This window comes from Calypte anna, chromosome 14, assembly GCF_003957555.1.
Source record: "Calypte anna isolate BGI_N300 chromosome 14, bCalAnn1_v1.p, whole genome shotgun sequence".
Taxonomy (NCBI): Eukaryota; Metazoa; Chordata; class Aves; order Apodiformes; family Trochilidae; genus Calypte; species Calypte anna.
Window position 1 is genome coordinate 7232628 of NC_044260.1, and position 22321 is coordinate 7254948.

Genomic DNA, 22321 nt, shown 5'->3' on the forward strand with positions numbered 1-22321 from the left:
GGTGTGAAGATGAGTCAGATACCAAATTATTACTCTTTCTGTAATTCACTGAACCTTTTGCTGCACTCCTCCTTTCTAATTTTATTTTACATCTCTGAAAAATTAAACATGATGCATTGAAGCCAGTAGTAGCAGATGAAAGGGAAAGCATTGCTTGAACCACACAACAGAAATCTCACCCTGATTCAGGAGGAACGAGTATCTCCCTGCACTCTGCCATGCTTTCCCTTCAGGCTCCACCCATGGTGCTCGCTGCCCTTAGCTATTATCTAACACAGAAATGCACAATATTTACTTTCTGAAAACAGTTGCTCCTGGCCCTATGATGGCAATTCTTCATTGTGCAAACATCTGAAAAATGCTTTGCATCACCCAGCTCTGTCTGGAGGCACTCCCAACAACAGCAGCTGGGTGTGTGCAGCCACAAGTGACTGGGATGAAAAGAACTTCAGCAATGTCATTTCTCAACAAGTCCTTTACTTTTTGTTTGATGTTGGACTCACTGCTGAGAAACAAATCTCTGGTGGATTCAGGGGATCAAGGTGTGGGGGAGCACATTTCTCCCCAAGCCTATCTGAACTTTTTAGCTCAGGGAGAGCCTTCATGATGTGGCTACAGCAATTTATCTGAAGAATTAAAGAATAAATAAGATATGGAGATGACCTATTAGCTCAAGTAGATCTCTCTGTAGGAAATGCCTTGACTGCTCTCATTGGCTATGGGTGCCAGAAAAATACTGAAAAAATTACATCCACAGGAGGAAAAATCAATAAGCACTTAAAACAGAGTCTCTGTATTCTAACTCCATACTAACATTTCTTTCTGACAATCCTGAGTGGGTTGTCAGGGCCTGAGGACCTGCAGAGTCAGGGTGTTCAGACTGGCAGCTAAATTATCAAATGTCTATTTCAGACTATCTTAGACTGTGAAAAGTATTCAGTTACCAGCTGGCCACTGGCAGGCAGTACACAGCTTCCCTTCTGTATGCCTCAGGCAGAAGGTGTCCCACCTCTTTAGAAAATGGTCTTGCATAGAGAGAATGGCAATGCCAAAGGTGGCAATAGAAATCAGAAGCTCCAGGGTCTATATACAACTGCTGCATGATGGAGATGCCTCCTGCATTTCAGCAGGGGACAGATTATTCCCACTCATGCACTGTTAGGAGCTTCTTAGAAAAGACAGAAATGAGACAAACTATATTTCTTAATGCAAAAATCACTGAGCGAGACAAACAATTTTTTCCCTATCATACTGAAATAGCCAGTGTCTGAAATTACAAGAAAAGTACACAGTGTTTAATGAAGTTTGGCAAGGACTTCAGTATAGCAAATACAATGTTTATATTCTAAAAAGTATTTTTAGAAGGTATATGTATTTTCAAATAAATTTTTAAAATTGACTATAATGCTAAGTGCCAGGAAAAAAAAATTGGAAGGAAGAACAATTAATTATAGGAAGACAGAGAGAACGTGAGAAAAAATACATGGTTTACCAAAGCATAGGGTGTCAAACTGAACTAATATATTTTGAATAAGTCTTTTTAGAACTGAAAAGTGCAGTGAACTCTGTTGCAGTGAAGTCTCTTGAAACTGAAACATCATTTGATACAGTGCTCCATTGAAAATCATTACTGCAAGTGAAGATGATGGGGATTAAGATAAAACCAATGTGAACAAGGAGCAGCAGGTTATAATAAAAAAGGAGTTACAAGAATTGACCAAATTACTTGATGGTGTTCCTCAGGGATCAGTCTTTGGAGCAATACCATTTAATATATATACTTCCATGAACCAGGAATAATGATCAGACCCAGCCTCAAAAAGTTTGCATGTTATACAAAGCTGGAAGGGATTGCCTGTACTGAGGAGGACCAGATCATCACATTGGAATTAGATGACCTTCTTGCCTGCTGTGCTAGAAATTTAATAATGTGAACTGCAAAGTCATGATCTTGAGATTCATCAGCTGGAAGCAACAGAGAAGGAAAAAGATCTGGGTGCTCTGATAGACTGTCAGTGTGCCAGACCTGCCAGAACAACACAGCTGTGGAAACAGATAATGTAATGTTAACATGGGTGGTGTGAGGTTTTTAGAAGAGAAAGAGATACTGGAAGTTTTAGACAAAGCACTGGTAAGAATTTGTATTAAATATTTACACAATTCCAGTCAGAAGTGTTGAAAAGGATTAGCTTAAACTGGAATCAGTTCAGACTGGCTACTAGAACAAGTACAGAAATATCAGTCATAGGGAAGAGATAAAAAGAGAATGGCTTGTTCACTGTGACAGTGAAGAAAAAATATGCAAGTCTTTTACATATAGATTTTGAGATAAATAGTATGGAAAAAGAACTAAGTTAAAGGTTAACAAGACTGTGAGATCCTAAGAACTCCATGCAGCATCAGCTGTAGCTGTTCAGTGTAGATTCTCTGCCTTATTGATTCTTCTCTCTTTTTATCAAGGCATGGTACGTGATAAGAACTTTTGCTGTGATGCTATGGAAGTTCAAGGATGCCACTTTTGTACCTGCTGAAGGAGATTCTCTGAACTGCTACAGGATGGCTGAATGCCTTTATAGTATTACTATTACTTTCTCTACAGCTACCATGTTCCTCACCCTGTTTTAAAAGAGAATAAAGACAGAATAACATGTTCTCAACAGGAAGTAAGGTAATGGCAAACTGTGTTTATTTTATTTGTTTCCATGTCAAACTGAAAAAAATCTTATAACCCATGGTGAACTACCTGGACAAACACAGCCCTTTCTTGTGTATCTGAAAAATACCTAAAACATCCCAAACATCTGTGAGAACAGTATTAATAATAGTAATAACACACAGTGTTTTGAACTAGCTCCTCTTATGTCCCTTATCTACCTCTTTCCAATGGTATTACAGTCTGCTTCTAGAGCTCTTACATAGCCCACTCCATCACATTAAATCTTTTCCTATTGTTCTGAATTTTTGAATATGTGAAATTGGTATGAATAATGCCGATTTAATCACAAAATCCTCTGTAACTTGTAGCCTGTCAGGATAAGCTGGTTTATTCTCTTAGAAAAAGCATAATTCCAATGGGCTCTGTCTGTGCACTTAGACACTTCTGTGTCCCAATGGATATAGCACTGCAGGGTATTTCAAAACCCAAAGGACTGCTTTGTTTTAAACTGGAGAACTAAACTGCCACTGTGGGGAAATGCAGCATACACGTACAAGACACCCTGGCAGGATGAAATGAGTTTGGGTCATCTCAGAGCAGCTCTGTGCTCACCTGTGGAAGTCACAGAGTGAACACAAATCAACAGAGCAGCTCTGGATAATCCCTCAACTTTTCTGCTGACATTTTGTCTCTCAATTATTTGTACTGCAGGGCAGGATTTAGTGACCTATCAATAAATCTTCATATGCATGTCCCAGTTAACTCAGCAGTGTAAGAGCAGTAGCCTTTTTTACAAAAATTGATTACAAGTGTTTGTACAGGCTTGATTATTTCAATATGTAGGGCCTTGGCTCCTCTGTGTCACTTGCATGCACACTGTAGAACCCCAAAGCAAGGTGATGGAATATTCTGTTCTGTGGCAACACAGTTAACTCACCCGGTCTGCTGCCTCCTGGCATCCCCTCCCCAGCAACCCCGGGTCCAGCAGCCACACGGTGGTGCTCAGGAACCTCGGTGCCTGCCCGGAGCACGGACACTGCCTCCGGGACCTGCTGGACAGAGCAGCCCAGGGGCTGGGAGATGAGCTGGGGGAGCACTAACGCTCCTGGTCCTTGAACAGGGGTTTTCTACATCAGTGTTGGCAAATCCCCCACGTCTACGGGCTTAATACTTTAAAAATTCCTATCAAGTGTAACAAACAAAGGTAAGATATGAAGGAAAAGTGAGGGAGCCAAGAGTCATCCTAACATACTGCTGTCAATCCTACCAGAGATTTTAATTTTATTTATGTAAATCACATCAATGTGCATCACACATAACATGTGCTACCTATGTTGATAGCAGATGGTCAAGATTAAGTATCTGCATTTATTTATACTCTACTGCATCTCAGAACAGGCAGTCTACTTGATTTCTTGGCACCACCAGCACGTGAGGCCCATTCTTGCATGCGTTGCTATCTACGGCTGCTATAATTGTGTGATTTATCCCTGGGTAATCCCAAAAAATCAAAATTATGTTTATGCCGAAAACCCACTTTATTTATCAGGCATTCAGCTTTGGTGCAGGCAGCTCAAAAATGCATTCCCTTCTTTTCTTTTTAATACCTTGTCAGAATTTGATTAGTGCATTATCCCCTCTATTCTTCCAGGACCAGACTTTAAGCAGCAGAATTCACTCTTCTCTTCTATCCTACTCTTATCACATTTCCTCTTAGACAAATCCTGCCTGCTCCATGAGGAGTCCAAAAATAATCTAATCTGCAAGGATTGACTGCCAAGTGGGTATAGAATTTAATGAGTCCACACTTGGTGGCCACATCATTTTTACAGACTAGTTCCATGGCTGTCAACAGCTAGATACCTAGAAAGTGTAACAGTGTGCAAGGTGCTTGTTTGGGATAAATAAAAATCCACTGCCATCACCCCCAGGGGCACAACAGCAGCAACAGAGCCATTAAAAAGCCTCTGTTGGCACTGTGCCCACTGGCTCTGGTGAGACAGCTCTGAGCCACCACTGAATGTCCCAACTAAGCTTAGAGGAGACAGTGTTTATCCTTCTGCTTTGGTTTGAGTTAAACCAGTCAATTTGTTCATCCTGATCCCTGCTCCAACAATGATTATCCAATGTACAGCTTTTCTTGACCATTGTAAGAGCAGAATACTCCACAGGTGACTGTTCCAACAGCACAGTTTAAGTTATACCTAATCCAAAAGCAAAGAACTGGAAATCCCCAATTCCCACCCTGCTGCTTCAATCACTTGGGAACAAGCCCTGATTCTTTAAATGACATTCAGATATTACAGGCACTACCATATCCATGATGATTTCCCATTTGATCAGTTGCCTCTTTGCCAATCAAAACAATCAAAGTGATTAAGAAATCCCTGCAGTCTGGAAAAGGCCTGCTGTACATTCAGTGGACAGTAGTATCTGTCACAGTAGAGAAAGATCTGCTCACTTTGCCATTCCAAGTTTCAGCTTCAGGAGGTCGATAAACCAGTCATAAACAGCTACTTTTAATTACAGTTAGGCTCCAGGTATTCACCTCCCAAAGTGAGATAAATCTGCAACACACTGAGAAAAAGTGCAGAATTGCTGAGTGACTGATTGAGCAACAGCCAAAGTCTGCCCTATCTTCACCCTCATTTTTACCATTTTTACACTGGCTTAGTCTGCAACATTCCTTGAAACATTCCCTGCTCCTGAGACTAATCTCACTATGTATTAATTCTTGCACTGCTCCAATTCCCAGTCCAACAGCTACCTCCTAGAGAATGCAGATTTGGAAAAAAAAAAAAAAAAAAAGAAAACAAAGCCAGATTCAAAAAGGATCTTTATTCTAGAATTGCATCTTTCCCTCTATCTTTCACACAAACACTGTTATTTTGTGTTTTGTAAAAGTAGCTGTTGGGCAGCTGACTGAAAATAGAAAGCTTTAAATTCTGTACTTAAAAAAAAAAAAAAAAGCAAAACAGATACATTTTTCTCTGATTACTCTCAATCTGATGCTGGCAGATTGTTTTGGAAGTAAGTTATTTATTAAATAAATGTAATTTCCTTTTAACACTGAAGGTTTTATGGTTGGTAGAAAGTCACATGTTAGGCTTTCAGGGTGAAAGATGCTTAAAGAACAAAATCACTTCCATAATCATTTACAATAATTATTGAGTCTGTAATGACCAATATATCTGATTAGCAGTAGAAAAGCAATGGCTGGCCCTTTCCTTAAAAAGAAAGCACCTTGTCTCATCTTCTGGACAAAAAGTGGCTGAACAGGATGGCAAGTTTTGCAGCCAGGCCACTCCAAGCAATCATAAGCTGAAGTACCAGTGATAAGGAGTTTTGCATACTGGGTTTGTGACAAATGTAGGGCTGTAGTACTGCACAATGACTGCTTTCACCACAGTCCTGGCCACAGCTCCTCCTTGGTGACCACTATAAGGGGCCACACTAGTACACAGAAGTTGGTGAAGATAGAGGGTTAATGTAGCCCAGTGTCATCATGTCACTTCTTAGCTTCAGTAAGCCAGGGATCTTGTGTCTGTACTGAAGAATGATTCATTTTAAAAGAATGTACGTATCAAAATGCAGGCAGTTCTCCAACTACATACAAGCTGGACTATCTGTTTCTTGCTGATACAAATTTTTACACACTAGGGGGGAAAAGTGCTGGTTTCATGCATCACTTTGCACTGGATTGTGTCCAGTTGCTTTACTTGTCATTATGCAACTTAACCCAGAGCAATTCAACACCCAAAGACAAAATTAGAAATACATAAATATATTTCCACTGTTTCATTGCTCTCCACAACAATATTTGTTTCACTTCCCAACCCAAGATGAACTGTGCAGCACAAAACAAATTGTAGGAAAAAAATATCAATAATTTTATTTTTCTGAGTAGGATATTTTGCCATTTGTTATTGTCTTGCATATCAGACCAGATAGAAATACTTCAGTTTTTTAAAAACAAAACCCTAGCATCTTGATAACTGGGAAAATTCATACACGGACAAAATCCATCATATATCAGCCCTAATCCAGGCTGAAGTTCAACTGACTTCCAGTAGCTTTGGCTGTGCAAGGGGTTGGCACTAATGGAAGTCAAAATCTGTTTTTACCAGAATGAAGGAACTTACAGAACAACTAAAAGGACAGGCCTATACATAAGTACAATTTTTCATCTCCAGAATTAGTCAAAGATAACAAACAAGTTAAGTCATCACCTTTGCAAGGCATTAAAGAGATTAGCCATATTTTATTCATAGGGAAAAAGAATTTTAGCATATAGGAATAACTTTTTGATAGACTGAATAGAATCTGATTCCTAGATCCACCTCTCTTGTAATGAAGCAGTTTGTAGCCCAAGAATTCAACATATTCTGAGGCAATATCACAGTTTGCCCTTTTGGCTTTGACTTTTCTTTTACCTGCTTTTAGGGACCAAGCTTATTACTTAAATGCCTGTGTGACAGACTGGACAGAGGGGTACTGACACAAGGCACACAGTAAATACCTGTCCAGTGCCACAAGGAGTCAGCCTCAACATAGGAATTAGAATTCAGATTTTCCATCCTGGGTTTTGCATATGTCTCTCTGATAAGCCTAACTGATTTAAATATATAGTCAGAAGTTACCTGGTGGCAGAACCACAGAATGTACAGTAGTGGGGTCCAGTCCTGTACTTGCTGCTGGTAGATCTTTACTCCGAAACTTGGCTCATGTGAACTATCCAGCTGAATACCAACCTGCTGCCATCCCTGGAGATCCTGCAACTGTTGCTGTTTTGTCCTTACACTGAAAATGACCATCTTTCTTTATGACAATAACCACATCACCTTAACAGAAATTTCCAGTTGCTTTTACAGAGTCCATAAAGTAGAATTTACCAATACTAAAACTATGATGGCTTTAACCATGGTAAGGTGCAGGATGAAAAATGTATAGAGCTTGGTAAAAACAAGGACACTTCAACTTTAAACTAAAGTAGTAGAGAAACAATGCAAGATTAATTCATCCTAATGATCCACAGCTTCTGTAGCTATCAGACCCACCTCATTAAGCAGATTCTCAATGCTAATTATATCATAATTTTAATAGAAACATTTGTCTTACTGTGGTCCAGATTCAGTTGGCACGGAAATCAATGGGAACCTTGCCATTGACTTAAATGAAAACAAGGAATGTCTGTATAGTAGGCATTTATAAATATCATATGCTTGTCTCTATAATTTCTAAATTATTGCACTGCTTAGAAGAATTACTCTTATGCCAGTCCCTGTAAAAAGCAACAGAATTTGCTCATCTTGGACCTTGGAACACTGTGTAGGCTGTGTATTGCATTTATTCCTGTAAGAGAAAGTTAATTTCAGTCTGCAATCTCATCTGTTCTCTGGCCAATACAGAAATGACAGCAGCAGCCTCTGTTGCTACAGCCAACTCTCCCCAGCCAAAGTGACTGTCACTGTGCTTTATGAACCATCAACAATAAAGAGGCAGCACACAGGGATATTGCTGGACTACAGGGATACTCATGGTGGAATACACTGATTTTGACTGTTTCTGGTCAAATCCAGGATTTCTTAATGCTGGATAAAGCCACCATTACTATTGGTTGCTATAAAGTGCAATTCCCTGAGTATCCCTTTCTTATGAAGCTACAAATACAAAGAGCCATAAAGAAAGGTCTGACACAGAGAGTTTGTCTTTGCACACACAGGGGAAAATCCTTTCCATGTACTACACACTTCAAAAGATCATTTATTTGTCAGTTGTTCAGCCGGAAGGATTTAAATACAAATACAAAATTAAAAGGCTAGAATTCCAATGCTGAGAAATTCAAAAGTTTTGTAAGAATGAAAAGCAAAGAAAAATAATATAAATGGAAGCTTTGTCAGTGTTGTTATTACTAATGCAACACAAAAAAACCCACTATATAGGCACCTTATCCTAATGAAAACAAATTAAGAGATTGATTCCACAATCTGTATTCATTAAATTACCACTCTCTCCTTATCAGAACTCTGTTTAGAAATTTGCCAAGACTCCTGTTCCCTATGACTTCACAGCTGTAGAATTTACAATCCAATTCACCAGTGAGCAAATGTTGCCCCCAGAAATGTCAGATGATGCAAACTAGCTTGGAAAAGTCTGGAAAGTGCTCAGTGTTCCTCAGAACAGAAGTAGCCTTTACCACCAGGGAAAGATTCTTGTCACACATGATTCAAAGAAATCAATTTCATAACATTATTTGCACATATTTAAAAGTGAACACAATACAGACAATTCATTACATTCATTTGGGGAGTGGGCCTCAGTGTTCAGAAGAGTCACTTTGCCCAGTTTTTCCACTATCCCAGCAGCTTCTGTTCTATTATTTAAAGACAGATTTTTACAATTCAGCATTCAACAAGCAGCTCTTTGAAAAAACATTTAAATGCATTTAAAGAAAACATCTTCTATATATTTACCTCAAAACCACACCTCTTTCCACAATCTGAGAAAATCTGAAACAAGCATGTAGGATGTAATAAACAGGAGAATCCAGAGAGCATGTGGATTCCAGTGACTTTTTTGGGTACAGAGGCAGAGTGTATGACCCAAACTCAGAACTCAGAGTTTTTGTTAAATATAGCCCTAAAGTCTCACTATGCTTCAAAGTATGTGTCAGCTTCCTCTGCATTGACCAGTCTGTAATTTTACACCCTGTCAGGGATCCGTAAAAACAGCCTTAACACGAACCAGGTCTGTTTAGCTCACTGAGAGCCTGTCCTCCTAGGAAACCCTAGAGCTGGAGCAATATTCAGGGCCTTTTTCAATTTTGTGCTGTTGCTTTTGCACCAAGACCATAAGATTAGTGCTGTGAGAAGCAGCACAAGCTAGCAAGTTCCTATTGCAGTATTATTTATCTTTGCTCAGTATAAGTACACTGGGGTAAGACACATAATCGTTAGAGACAACAATTTTGAAAAAAAAAAAATTTAAGTGTCCCAGGAAGATTTCTACTTTTCACTTACAATTCTAGTGGGGATTATTTTCCCAGAAACAATAGGGACCCCTTAAGTTTCTTTTATCTTCTACTTAATTCACTGCTAGTCATGAATTGCACTAAATAGCAAAAAATAAGATATTTCACACACAGTTCTTTAATTCTGAGGTTTCTAATACTGATGCCATTATCCTTTAAATTAAATCCTCTGCCATGAGCAGGTAAACAAGTTTACATGGTTCTCTTAAGAATGGTGCTAAAGGCACCATGGGGATTTTGGGTCAGCTGAGACACAGGATATATGATCCAGCAGATCCTAACTGGAATTTCCTTAGTAGCTGAAACAGTAGAGGACAAGCTGAATTATCAAATTCATCAGACAACTTAAAATGTTCCTAAATTAAGTGGTAGGCTTAAAAACTGTTATTTGTTTTTTCTGGGCTGGACTGTAGTGGCACAAAGATAAATTTCAAAAGCATTGTTTGAATCGAAGTAATTTTATTCTAAATGGAGTTAACAGTATTTTTTTGTATGTTAAGCCTTTTTCACCCTAACACATTTCAAAATAATCAGGAAAGAGACACACATAGACATCTCATTTGTTCTTTTAATCGTGAACATTTCTCATCTATGCTTTTTCAATCTCTTCCATCTGCTCTGTGTGTGTTCAGCATTCCCTCAACACAGACAGTTTAGTAACTGTATTAGCTCAGGCCTGAATTTCCTACATCAACACCCTGTCATTACAAATAAGTAGGTTAGGATATTTAGTCTCACTCCTACTGCTTACAGCAGGGCTGTAAAATTGTTGTGGCAATTGACCTTCAGTCCACAGTTTGCACTTTGAAGTACCAACTGTAAGATCACTTTAGGGAAACAAATCACTACTCTATTTCAATGAGGCTTACCTAGATTATTTTACATAAACAAGGAAATAAACCCCAAACTCTTTCAGTTAAATGTAATGTGGCCATCAGAAAACAGATTTTGTTTTTTTGAGAATGCTGAATTTCAGGCTACTTTTCCTCCTACAGGCACACTGCAGGGCTGAGTAAGGCTGTGTAATGAGGCTTCTGCTCTGCTCATAGCCAGCTGCCATCTCCACACGCTGCCATGGGCTTTAAATGGGCTTACTGGAGAAGCTGAGACAACAAGGGCCAAAGTGCTGTGGCCTCATCCCAGAGTCAGCACTCCCAAAACCCCCTCCCCAGGCAATATCACTACACACGTGGTACTCCAGAGTGCAGTCTCCAGGACATTTATTGATGTTTCCCTCAGTATAATAGCATAAAAACAATTATGGAAAGGGAGTTTAGGCTCTAAAGATTACATTTGTATTTTCCATTTTACTGACAGGCATTTTTTTCTCTAATAGCTGTCTTGCTATTTTTGCCATTGTTGCTGTTTACAGTGTTCCTTGGAAAACTCTGGGGGGCTGCCGAAGATCTGGCAGAATTAGGACACCAAGATACAGTGAGAGTGATGCCTGATTATCACATTGTGGGATTTTTTTCGGATTACTTCTAGTTGTAAAACTGGGTGAAATCCAACTCCACTCACCCAAATGAAATCTTCCTTTTGGAAGGTGAGATGCTGGCCATGTCAGCAGAACATGAGTTCCCATTTTTAGTTTGTTTTGTTAAACAAACTTCACTTCACTAAACATTGCCCATGTACTCAAGGTCTAAATAAAAGTTTATTCTGCAAACACATGTGATTACAGAAGATGTCTGGGTCACCCCTACCTGGGAAGTCACTCTCTCTCAGGTCCATCAGAGTCATTGCTTGTCAGAAAGTACCTCCATCAAAATGGAACAAGTTTACAAAGATTAAGCCGATCATTTCAGCTGCCTGCATCCATCCATAAAGGCACTTTCATAACTGCTTAGAGGTATTTTAATAGTGGTGGCCTTATGCATCAGCTTCAGCAAGGCTTAAAACAACTTCTAAACATTATTCAGTGGAAGCTCATCGATCTGTTTTGTAATAATACCTACATATTTAGTAGAAAAATATGCTTAGTTATCTAAATATTTCCTCTAAAGCATGACTTGAATTCTTCTACTAGTTCTAATAAGGCATACACTTTACTTCCTATGCCAAAAATTTCCATCATTTATAACTAGAAGCATTCATAATTTAAATGACTGTCTCTGCTGTTGATGACACCATCAATTATAAGGTTATGTGATGAGGAATATCTGCACTGATTAGCACACATTTTTCAACATCAATGTTGAGCAAAGTTTTATATAGCTGGAACTTTCAGCAAATAGCTGGGATCTGGTATTCTGAGATAATAACTTTGGGCATTGCTTAGTAAAGGCTTCACATTTCACCTAATAATCAAATCTCAGTAACATCACATTGAACAGAGAAGTAATTGACATTCTAGCAAAAATTTTCATTCCAAATTTGGCCCAGAACTACAGCTTGTACAGCCCAGCTGTAGGACATACAACACATTTGCAAAATGCTCTTACTTTTCAAAGTCAGCAAAGCACTTAAGCATATATTCTGCTTAACACCTGCTTCCATCCAGCTCTGCTCAGAAAAGGACAAGCCAATACAGAGAATTCAGGAATCAGCAAGATAACTTCTGCTCTCACCTCCTGGATTTTCAAACCTGGAGGTTGCTATACAGTATATCCAAATGCAAAAGTTTAAAAATAATGAGTCAAATCCTTTAAAAAAATTAAGATTGATCCAAGAATCTTGAGATTTGTTCACCTGTTTTTTGACTGTATAATATAATGCTACTCTGAGTTGTCTCAGGGAATAATAGATGCAGTCAAGCATCATCCCATTTACTGCTGCCAGGCCTTGACTTGTGTGACCAAGAGCACACGGTTGATTTCTGAACAGCTCAATGACTTTTTCTGCTTTACCAGCTAACCAGTCACAGCCAGACTTGAATTTCTGTTAAGAAAGAGAATGCCTCCTACCCTGGAGCTTCAGCTAGCTTTTACCTCCTGAAGTTTCCAGTTTAAAAAAATCTTTTTAATTAAGAGCAATCAATGCTAGAACCCAGCTTAGATGGAGGTCATTATGATTCAAGGGAAGACTGTTACATGAATTTATAAAAAGAATACAGTACTTCACATTTGACTGCAGCAATTTGCTAACATAATGAATATAATGTTGTTTCCCATAAAAGAATAATAAGAACTCACATTTTATGTCTGTGTTATTCCAGACTATACAATAGAGCTTGAAATCACTGGACTATCTGGACACTGGTATTACTCAGGAACTACAACACAAATGCAGCACTGTATGGGAAGAACAATGCCTGCTTCTGTCTTTTCCTCCCACTGATCCTTTAAATATTTGAACAGTGGAATCCTTTTATTGATGCACTATTTGATTAAACCAGACTTAGCTCTCAAATGCTCAATGAATTCTTGTTTGTAAAGTCTTAATGCTTTCATATCCGATGCCATTATGTCTCTAGTATCAATTTCCATATTAATTCAGCTTACTTTTCTATAGTTCTCATTCTAATCATTGTCAGTCCTTTGCTGTTTGTTGGCAATGTCTAGCAAGGGATGAAGGAATGCTTCTGAGTTTCTGGGCCTGTGTGCATGCCCTGGAGAAGTGAACTCCACATTTGGACGCCACCCAAACACTCATCAGCCCCTTGTTACACTCTGGTGTCCACAGAAAGCCCAACCACAGAGCCTGGACTGGAGCTGTGACAAGTTTTGAGCAGTTCCTGATCTCAGCAAACAGGGTAACTGGGAGTGAAGTCTCATCTGTCTGGGCACCTATAAATCAGACTGGGTACAGGCTTTGTGCACAGGAAAAATATCTCTAAGAGTCAATTTTATGTCAGTCAGCATTTGGGTGCTTTTGAACCTATATATCCTTTAAATTTAGATATCCTTAGCAAGAAACTCTTCCAGAAAAATCCATTATTCATGAATTGCCTTATTCAGCAATATCAATACTAGATTAGTTAATGGATATATAACAACCCAATTCTTCTTTCACATTCCTGCAGTTACATAACTGCAAGAAGTTGTTTCTTTTTATAGCTGGCTACACTGTTGACACAGTGATAAGGAATACACAAGAAGACACAAACAGACTCAAAAACATCTGACTTAACCTCAACATATCTATATTTGAAAGCCTGCTGCAAATGATGATTATTTATAGCACTTATAAACCACAGTCATGGAGCAGGAGTTCACTGGGCAGTGTACATGAACAGACAGAGGAATGTTACAATTTCTATAACAAGGACCCCCCTTAGGGATCTGATCAGATGGGAGCTGAAGGTCACAGCTCAGGATCAGAATATAGTAGATCAAATATTGACTAGAACTTCTGTTTCAGCACGTATCTTTCCTTCCAACTTAGCCACTGGCTTGACAGAACTGATTTTATTTTCTAGTCAAAAAACCTTTTCATTGGCAATTTTATCATTATACTTCCAAAAATAGTAAGTTTAAAAATTATGCTTTACACATGCAAGAAAAATATGACTGAAGTAATTTTGTAAATTAGCTCTTTAAAGGGCAGTTGGAGTTGAAAAGTTCCATTGTAAATTTTTAGAATCTCTGATTATTTACCCCAGAGGTTGTCAACCCACTTGACACTAGATGATGGCTGGTGAAAAATAAATTACTTAATTTTGGAGATTCATTCAAGCCTGCAAAAATAAAACAGATGTTACTTGATATATTTCCCATGTACAGCTCTGTTGCCCCTAGCAACTGTTTGAGTATTTCTCTTTTTCAGCATTTTACTGGTGGGTAATTACAAGGTGTCTACAGATATTACACTAAGTAATACAAACCTAAAACCACTTACAAATATTTCCAGATCACTCTAAGAGCTACATTCCTCAAATGACAGCAGCATGATGCCTTAATGTAATTACACTAAGTTACATTCATGCTATTTCTTTCATCTCATACATTCCCAAAGCAAATTACTATCTGAATGAGTAGTCCTGTTTCACTACTCACAAGTCATTTAACAACAGGTTAAACACTTTATATAAGATGATTTCTGCTCCTTGACTGGTAACTACAGATATCCCTATCATAAGCATTCAGGCAAGACAACCTCAGATATAAACAAGGGCAGCAACTCACGCTTACTTAATTTAAAGTGGACATTTGCAATTGTTTAGTGTGTTTTAGTTATTCTGTTGCACACATAATTCACATCAGCACTCAAAGAAGAACTACAAATATATGTTACAGAACAATCTCAGAACTAAAGAAATACAACTCTTCAACCTGGGGAGGTACCTTCAGGTGTGACAGGAGTTAAGCTCAAAAATGGGAAGAATAAAACAAGAGAGGAACATTCCATTACTGAGTTCTCTAGAAGGCAAGACTTGAAAAAGGTGAAATGCTCAAGTCCCAAGGTTTAAAACTGCTCTCAGTGGTATCCTGACATTCTGAAAGGTATATCTTAATTGGTTTTAATACTTCTCCAGACCATCTCCCTGCCAAGTTGGATGGCAGCTGGAAAGTTACTAACTGTATTTGTTTTAAGGAAGTAAAAATGATCAGACAGATGTTTTTGCAATCTTTAACGTAGGGCTTGAAAATAAAATGGTTGCTGGAGGTTGTTTGTTAATAGAGTTACATGATCCTTGTGCATTTCAACCTGCCAGCCAGTGCACATGTTCTGGATCTCTGGTGCCTCCAATCTCACTGCAAAAGTGACTCCAAAATTTACTGGAGTCTGAATGCAGCTCAACAGACCAGAGCCATAAATCATTCAACGTTCATGTGTTATCCTTAAAACTTCAGAGAACAAAAGGAATCATCTTGTTGAGGGCACTTGGAAAACACAACACTATTGTACAGAAGACAGCATCCTTGCATGATTCACATACAGGAGTTCTAACTAATGGCAATGGCAACAGTGCACAGGCGTTAAGGGAAATAACAGCAACCAAAGCTATTTTTAAAGGGAAGAGTGGGGGCGAGGGGTTAACATATGTGGAATTAGCTCTGGGCAAAATGAGAAGCCATTGCATCTAAAATCAAATGCATTCTCTGAAACAGATACCAGATCCCAAATTCCCATGTAGACTCCTGTTGTCCAAGAGTTTCAGCAGAATTTGGCTTCATCACGCCATCAGTTTTTATGCTGGACACCTTGCTTACTTCACATCAGTTGTTGGCACTATGTAGGCAATTTTCTGAACTGGAGGGAAAGAAAAGTGTAGTGTGTGCACAAGGGAGAGGAAAATTTTTCCCATGTAGAAAAAGTGATTTCTCAGAAGAGTTTGAGGGGGGAAAGGGATAATTGTATCCCTTCTACCAGATGTCCCCAGTGGCAGCAAGAGTCAGTATTAAATATCAATCCATCAAATTCTTCTTGACATTTTTCACCGTCAGCTGCTCAACAATCCACTGACAAAACTGGGAAAGCTGAAATCTTCCACAGCCATTTGTAACCAGTGGTTCTTCCCTGCAGAAGAATTATCTGTGTCTGAAACTTTTTCATAGAGGAGAGACATGCAGAATTTGTAAAAAAAAAAATCTATAGCAGTAATTTTTCTTATGTCTATATACAAGACATCTTGTCTTATGTCTAGCAATTGAAATAACATCCTCTTCACATCGTTTGCACTAGTCTTTTGTTGCTTTTTCATCAGCTGCTGCCAATGTTGGATGCACTAAGGTCTCACAGATACCCCACCTGCTGCTTTTGAGCCTTGCACAAGGATTTATTAGTCTTTGGCTTCAGTGCTTGGCTAGGTCTGCTTTCCATCTTAGGGGAAGATGATTCTGAAAAAAGATGCCTTGGTACTCTTCCTGACATGAATACAGTCTCTGCACTGTCACCTCTTACTGTTCCAGTACCACAAGCTGTGAGGCCAATTGCACTGTCATCCCTTGCCATCCCATACCCCTGGCTATAATGCCATCTTGTGCTGTCATCCATATGATTTGTCTTTCACTGTTCTGCTGCCTCAAGCCACATGTGTGATCCAAGCTGACAGGCTCCTCACCCAGTTAGGCTATGGCATTCAGAAAAGAAAATTAGGATGCTAAAATTGTTTCCATGCTTTTTTAACAAAATTCCTTGCACAAAGGCACACTTGGAAGTAGCCTTGGCAAAAAAAAAAAGAAAAGAAAAGAAGAAAAAACAAAAAGAAAAAAAAAAAAAAATCACTTATCTAAAAGAGATCAGACAGTAGGCTACAAAATTGCAAAGCCACTCTTCAGATACTGTTCCCTGCCATGATGCTCCTATTGATACTTTGCTCTCCATTCTGGAAGCAGAGATCTTTCCTGTAGGGCTCAGGGGCTTTTGTCTCAGAGACAGCTGTGTAGATCACAACCCTGTTGCTTCTTGCATACATAACTAAACAGTTACATATAGAACATGCAGAATTCTAAGATCTTCTCTGGAAACATAGCAGATCAAATACCCTTCCCCAATCAACTGTTCTGATTGATTGACATAATAATATTTTACCTCCTATGGCAACAAATTCACTGTGTGGTTGTTTTGTTTTGTTTTGTTTTGTTTTCAAAACAATAGACCAGACATTCTGGGAGACACCACCACTATTATTTTCCCTAAACAGTACAAACAATACTTGAATAGGTATTTTCTTTGTCTGTTTGTTTAATGCTCTAATGATGAAACTTGATCAGGTGTAGTGTCTACTGATAACACTCTTTCATATTTAAACACTCATTAAAAGCATCTCTTCAGAAGTTTGTACTGCTTCATTTCATCTGACTCCTCTGACCAAGCATATCAGATTGTGGGTTTTTTTCCTGTCCTAGATCATATGGAGAAGTTGGTATTTTCTGCTTAAATCAGAAGAAACTTAATAGGACTATGTCCTTTTTGCCTATCCGGCCACTTATCTTGTTTCGTTTGCAAATATCATATGTATTCTCTTGAGATAAAAATAGTGCAAGATGATTAGTTAGGCAAGTTCATCTGACACCATTCCCCCTTCGTGACGCTGAAATCTAAAATCTGTATATGGTATACAACCTAAAGTATATATATATGTGCAAGCTCAGCTCTGCTGGAGACACACAGCCAGTACGTTCCTCCCAACCAGAAGGCTTCTTTATCCAGTCAAGAAGACCACAAAGGTAAGCTGATTAGATCCCCTGCTTTCAAAAAAAAGAAGCACAAAAGCAAAATGCTCCATGAATGAAAAGTGCCTATGCAATGAAAATATCTAGTCTTAGATCAGCTTCTAGTATGTTGTATCTTTACAAGCTAACAGAATAGAATCAGCATTCAGAGCACAGGATGGAAAATGCCAGGAATGATTCCCCTCGTAAAAAAATGATGCAATTTCTACATTTTCCTCCAACTCTTTCCCATTTTTAATCCTGTCAGCACTAAGAATTAGGTGAATGGCAGAGCTTCCAATTATCTTGCCTAGTGCTGAGAGGGAGAATTGCTTTGCAAAAGAAGCCACTGGGACAAAGTAATTGCTAACAAAACAACTCATGTGCCTTAGCTGGAGATGTACCCATTTCCATCAGCATGAATTTGTTCCATTGTCTCCTTGCACCTTCTGAGATATTCAGAAAGGGACTGAAATGACTGACAATTTCTTCTGCTGCAAACCAACAGGTATAGAGGCAGCCATTTCATGTTTTAGGTGAAGTTTGAACCAGTGTGTAGATTTCACACCAGTGTACTTACTATAAAGCTTACCAGCATTCGTTTCCTTCTCATGGATGTTGCTTAGACAGAATGATATTGTTAAAGGTCAGTTAGGGATTAATGAAAATATAGTTCTGTTCCCTTGTGTCTTTCACTAATTCTTTTTTCTGTTCTTTAGTTCCTCTTCCTTCATTACATGAAGCTACTTTCCATTAATGAATTTATGGTAATGATGCAATTTTTATATTGCAGCCAGTCTGCACTGGTGTGTGAAGTTTACCAAACTGTAAATGCATTCATGCTATCTATGTTCACACTAAAAAACTGGCCAGAAAATCAGGTCTTGCAGTATTTTCTTAAGTGCTTTTGTAACTTATTGCAGCTGTTGGTAGCTGAATGAGATAAGAGTATCTTTTGTAAAATGCTGCTGTATCAGAAGAAAACACCTCTTCCACTCTACTAGAAAAGGATATTAAGTCTCAATACTGCTCTAAGCACATCAGTATATTAAAATGGAAAAATCTGTATAAAAATCTGGTTTATTATCACCTACATGGAATAAAAAAGAAACCCACAACATACTCTAGAAAACTTGTTTATAAAGCTATCATGAAATGTAGTCTTTTAATGACACAGCAGCCCAGCAAGCCAGATTTATAGTGCAGTTACATTTATCGTTGCAACCAAACAGAGGAACATACTCTTCAAATTTAGAAATCCTTGAAATGAGTACAATTATTATTACTTATTTTAAACTACCATTTTAATTCTTTGAAAAGATCTCTACATTTACTGATAATAAGATTATATTTTTAAAATTCCAATTATATTTATTCTAAATATGATTCTATGGCACATACTGAGCCGTATCTTTTATGCATGCTGTAAACATACACTGATTTTAATTAAGTAATAATCCAACCCCAGGATAACCCATGCAGTAGTCACAAAGTTTTGTTGTGCTAGACATCCTTCATTGGCTCTCCCAGTGCTGTGCAGGCACCAGATCTTCCAGAAGCCCCACTCTCCTGCAAGCAGAATTCCTCTCTCATTACCCAGCTTTAAGGAGAAGCACCTGCTGCAGACATCTGTTACATTACACTCCACTTACAATTAGATTAATAATGTCTCCCCTATCACATGCTGTCACCTCAGCATCTTCAAATAGAGCCATGAAAGAGGTAGAGAAGTAATTTTAATGACTAAGTAGCTCACATTTAATTTATTTTACAGTTCAACAATGGCCATCACTGACATCCTTTCTGCTAAAGATATTGAATCTGCTCTCTCCAGCTGCCAGGGTAAGGAATGGTCTCTCTGCAGTCAGAAGATGCATATCATTTTTATGTCTTAAAATGACATGCCTATCATTTTCCCCTTAGATTCCTTCCCCGTGAGATCTCTTTCTAGCTACATTACAATATAGTCCCTTGAATCCAGAAAGTCTCACAAGTGGTTTTTTTATGGGTAGCATTCCTGAAACACAGAGAACCAATTAAAGTGCCACAGATATAGTTAGTGCTGGCTTAACTCTAAACTCTGCTAATTTAAAAACCCCTTAAAGGACTATTTAAATCTTCAGCCTTTGCATCAAAAATGTAAAAAAAAATGTAAAAAATTCTGACACTTTGCAGAATCAAAGTGTCATTTGTGAAGCAATGACCAGTCTCAGTTCTACTAGAGTTCCTCAGCAGGGTCGAGCCAATTTTCTTAATGTTCAAAGAGGTATTTTAAGCCTGTGAAGTACTTACTCTTCTACCAAATTCTTCACAAAGTAAGAACTAAGTGAAGATGAAGTAAGAGTTACAGGAGTTGGTCCATAACCCACAGTAATACCCTCTAAATATGTTATTAATTGCATTGCATAAATCCTGAGGAGAATGTGATATAAGACTACAGCCACAGAGTGAGTGAAAAGGGAAATTATCTACTCTATTTTCTTTTTTTTGCTACACTGGGGAACAAGGGAAAGAGAAGGAGGCTGATGCTTCAGAAAAAGACATACATATTCCTAAGGAATACATACAGTAGTAGCAACATCAAGGGAAAATATTAAAACAACTTCTGTTTCTTACAGCTGATGACTCCTTCAACTACAAGTCTTTCTTCTCCATGGTTGGTTTATCCAGTAAAACTCCTGATCAGATAAAGTTAGTTTTTGGAATCCTTGATCAGGATAAGAGTGGTTTTATCGAAGAAGAGGAGCTTCAGTAAGTATTTCTTTAAACAAAACAAACCTTTGAACTTGCTTTGTGTCCTAGAAGAATCTTGCAGTTATTTTTAAAATAAAACACAACACTTTATCTTTCCTTGACTCTGAGTGGATTTCTTCAGATACTAAGAGCTGGCATTACATTATAGGTTTTCAGCATGATTTCAAAAAAACCAGAAATACCAATATTCCACGGGTATTTCAGAGAATGAAAATCAAGCACAGTATTCTACCCTGTCCTGTTTCAGGCTATTTCTGAAGAATTTCTCTTCAAGTGCCAGAGCCCTCACCTCTGCAGAGACCAAGGCTTTTCTGGCTGCAGGTGACACTGATGGTGATGGCAAAATTGGAGTGGAAGGTAAGACTTTTGGAAAAACTTCATAAATTTATTTTTGTTAAATGCATGCATTTAGGGCTACATTTAAACTGTGACTTGAAGAATACTTCCAAGTACTTTGGCCTGTTACTTTCTGCCACACTTTTTACACTAGTGAATACTCCTTTATTTACACACCTTTATTCCCATTTGGTGTCTGGTGCAGCAACAGCATATTTGGGCACAATGTAGAGCCTGCTCTTCTAATGAATAATGACAGCTTTGGGGTTATTTCTGCTGTGTATCTAACTGATGGACTCAATGTCCCAGATTTTTAAAACATGCTGAACATCTATTCATTCTCTGAATTGCCATTTTGGCAGAGGATGCTCTGCACTTCTGGCCATATGACACTTCCATTTTTAAACACACTTCCACCTACATGAGCTTAACTCTTCGTCTACACTATCAAAGCTTGGCCAGTATTACTGAGTGGCTAATTCTGTAGTGTAAAATAAAAATGGTATTGTTTCTCAAGGCTAGGCCTGCTGCAATGCAGCACAAAATTTTGGGCTGGAAAAACAGCTGGTTAGTGCAAATTTCACTGGCTAGTCCTTCTGGAAAGAAATGAAATCAAATACCTAAAGAAAACATCCCAGGGATGATTTGAACTGTCCAGGATATTTCTATTAGAAATTGCAGCAGAGCAAAGCACGACATTCTGCATCATGTATTAGAGATGAAGTCACTGAAAAGAGGGCTTTCTCAGCTGAACTAGGACAGGTGGCAGTAACTCTAAGAGACACACATGCTAATCTTAGCCAGAGTTTGGGAGGAGAGAGAGCTACACTGTTGGAGGAATTTGCTTTAGCAGCACCTTTTGCAGCTTCTGTGTATGAGTCCCAACTAGGGCATTATACTATGCAGATCTTAGCCCTTAACCACTGAATTTGCCCCTCTGAAAATACATCACTGCTGATATTTTTTTCTTTGGAATAACATAACAAGTAAAAAAAAATCTCTCCTACTGAAAGCTACAGGCTCCACCAAATTCAATCTCTGCTTCCTTGGCTATTATCAGAGTTTATAACAGGTTAAAGATAACACACCTTTAACTCAGGACTTCCCATAAATATGAATTTACACACACTCTCCTCCTCCCTGCACATAGTCTTTTTAGGGAGTGAAAAATCTGTTACGCCCTCAGAATCTCTGTTTGGCAGTAGCTTGTGCAGTGTTATAATAACTTTGGAAACCCTCCATAGTAAGGATCTTAAGTCATTTTTACCTTTCTTTTCTAAAGTTGTTAAAAAAAATAAATCCAGTTTTCTCATTTGTTTTATTTTCTTCTTTGACAGAATTCCAGTCTCTGGTGAAGGCATAAACAGCAGTAGACCAAAGGCAACCTTGGACTGACTCTTCCAATTACCTCGTCCAACAAGCATTCACACTCAGAATGTGTTTGTACATTTTTGTATTGTTTCAGACCTTATCAATTCCCCAAACACCAATTTCACACACCAAACT

At 38.4% G+C, this 22321-nt stretch overlaps 1 protein-coding gene across 1 annotated transcript; it reads left to right on the plus strand.

Moving 5' to 3' along the window:
• Nucleotides 1–17690: 17690 nt before the first annotated feature.
• On the plus strand, nucleotides 17691–22321 carry LOC103539721 (parvalbumin, thymic). Its single transcript, XM_008506251.2, has 5 exons — nucleotides 17691–17740; nucleotides 19500–19567; nucleotides 20344–20476; nucleotides 20727–20836; nucleotides 22153–22321. The coding sequence occupies exons 2-5, from the start codon at nucleotides 19507–19509 to the stop codon at nucleotides 22176–22178; spliced, it is 330 nt and encodes a 109-aa protein (XP_008504473.1). The 5' UTR covers nucleotides 17691–17740; nucleotides 19500–19506; the 3' UTR covers nucleotides 22179–22321.

Excerpts from the sequence above, each read along its gene's own strand:
- LOC103539721 (XM_008506251.2), top strand. The coding sequence starts at position 19,507 with ATGGCCATCACTGACATCCTTTCTGCTAAAGATATTGAATCTGCTCTC. Across the intron at positions 19,568-20,343 it reads TGCTCTCTCCAGCTGCCAGG|CTGATGACTCCTTCAACTAC; the intron begins GTAAGGAATGGT and ends TGTTTCTTACAG. Across the intron at positions 20,477-20,726 it reads ATCGAAGAAGAGGAGCTTCA|GCTATTTCTGAAGAATTTCT; the intron begins GTAAGTATTTCT and ends GTCCTGTTTCAG.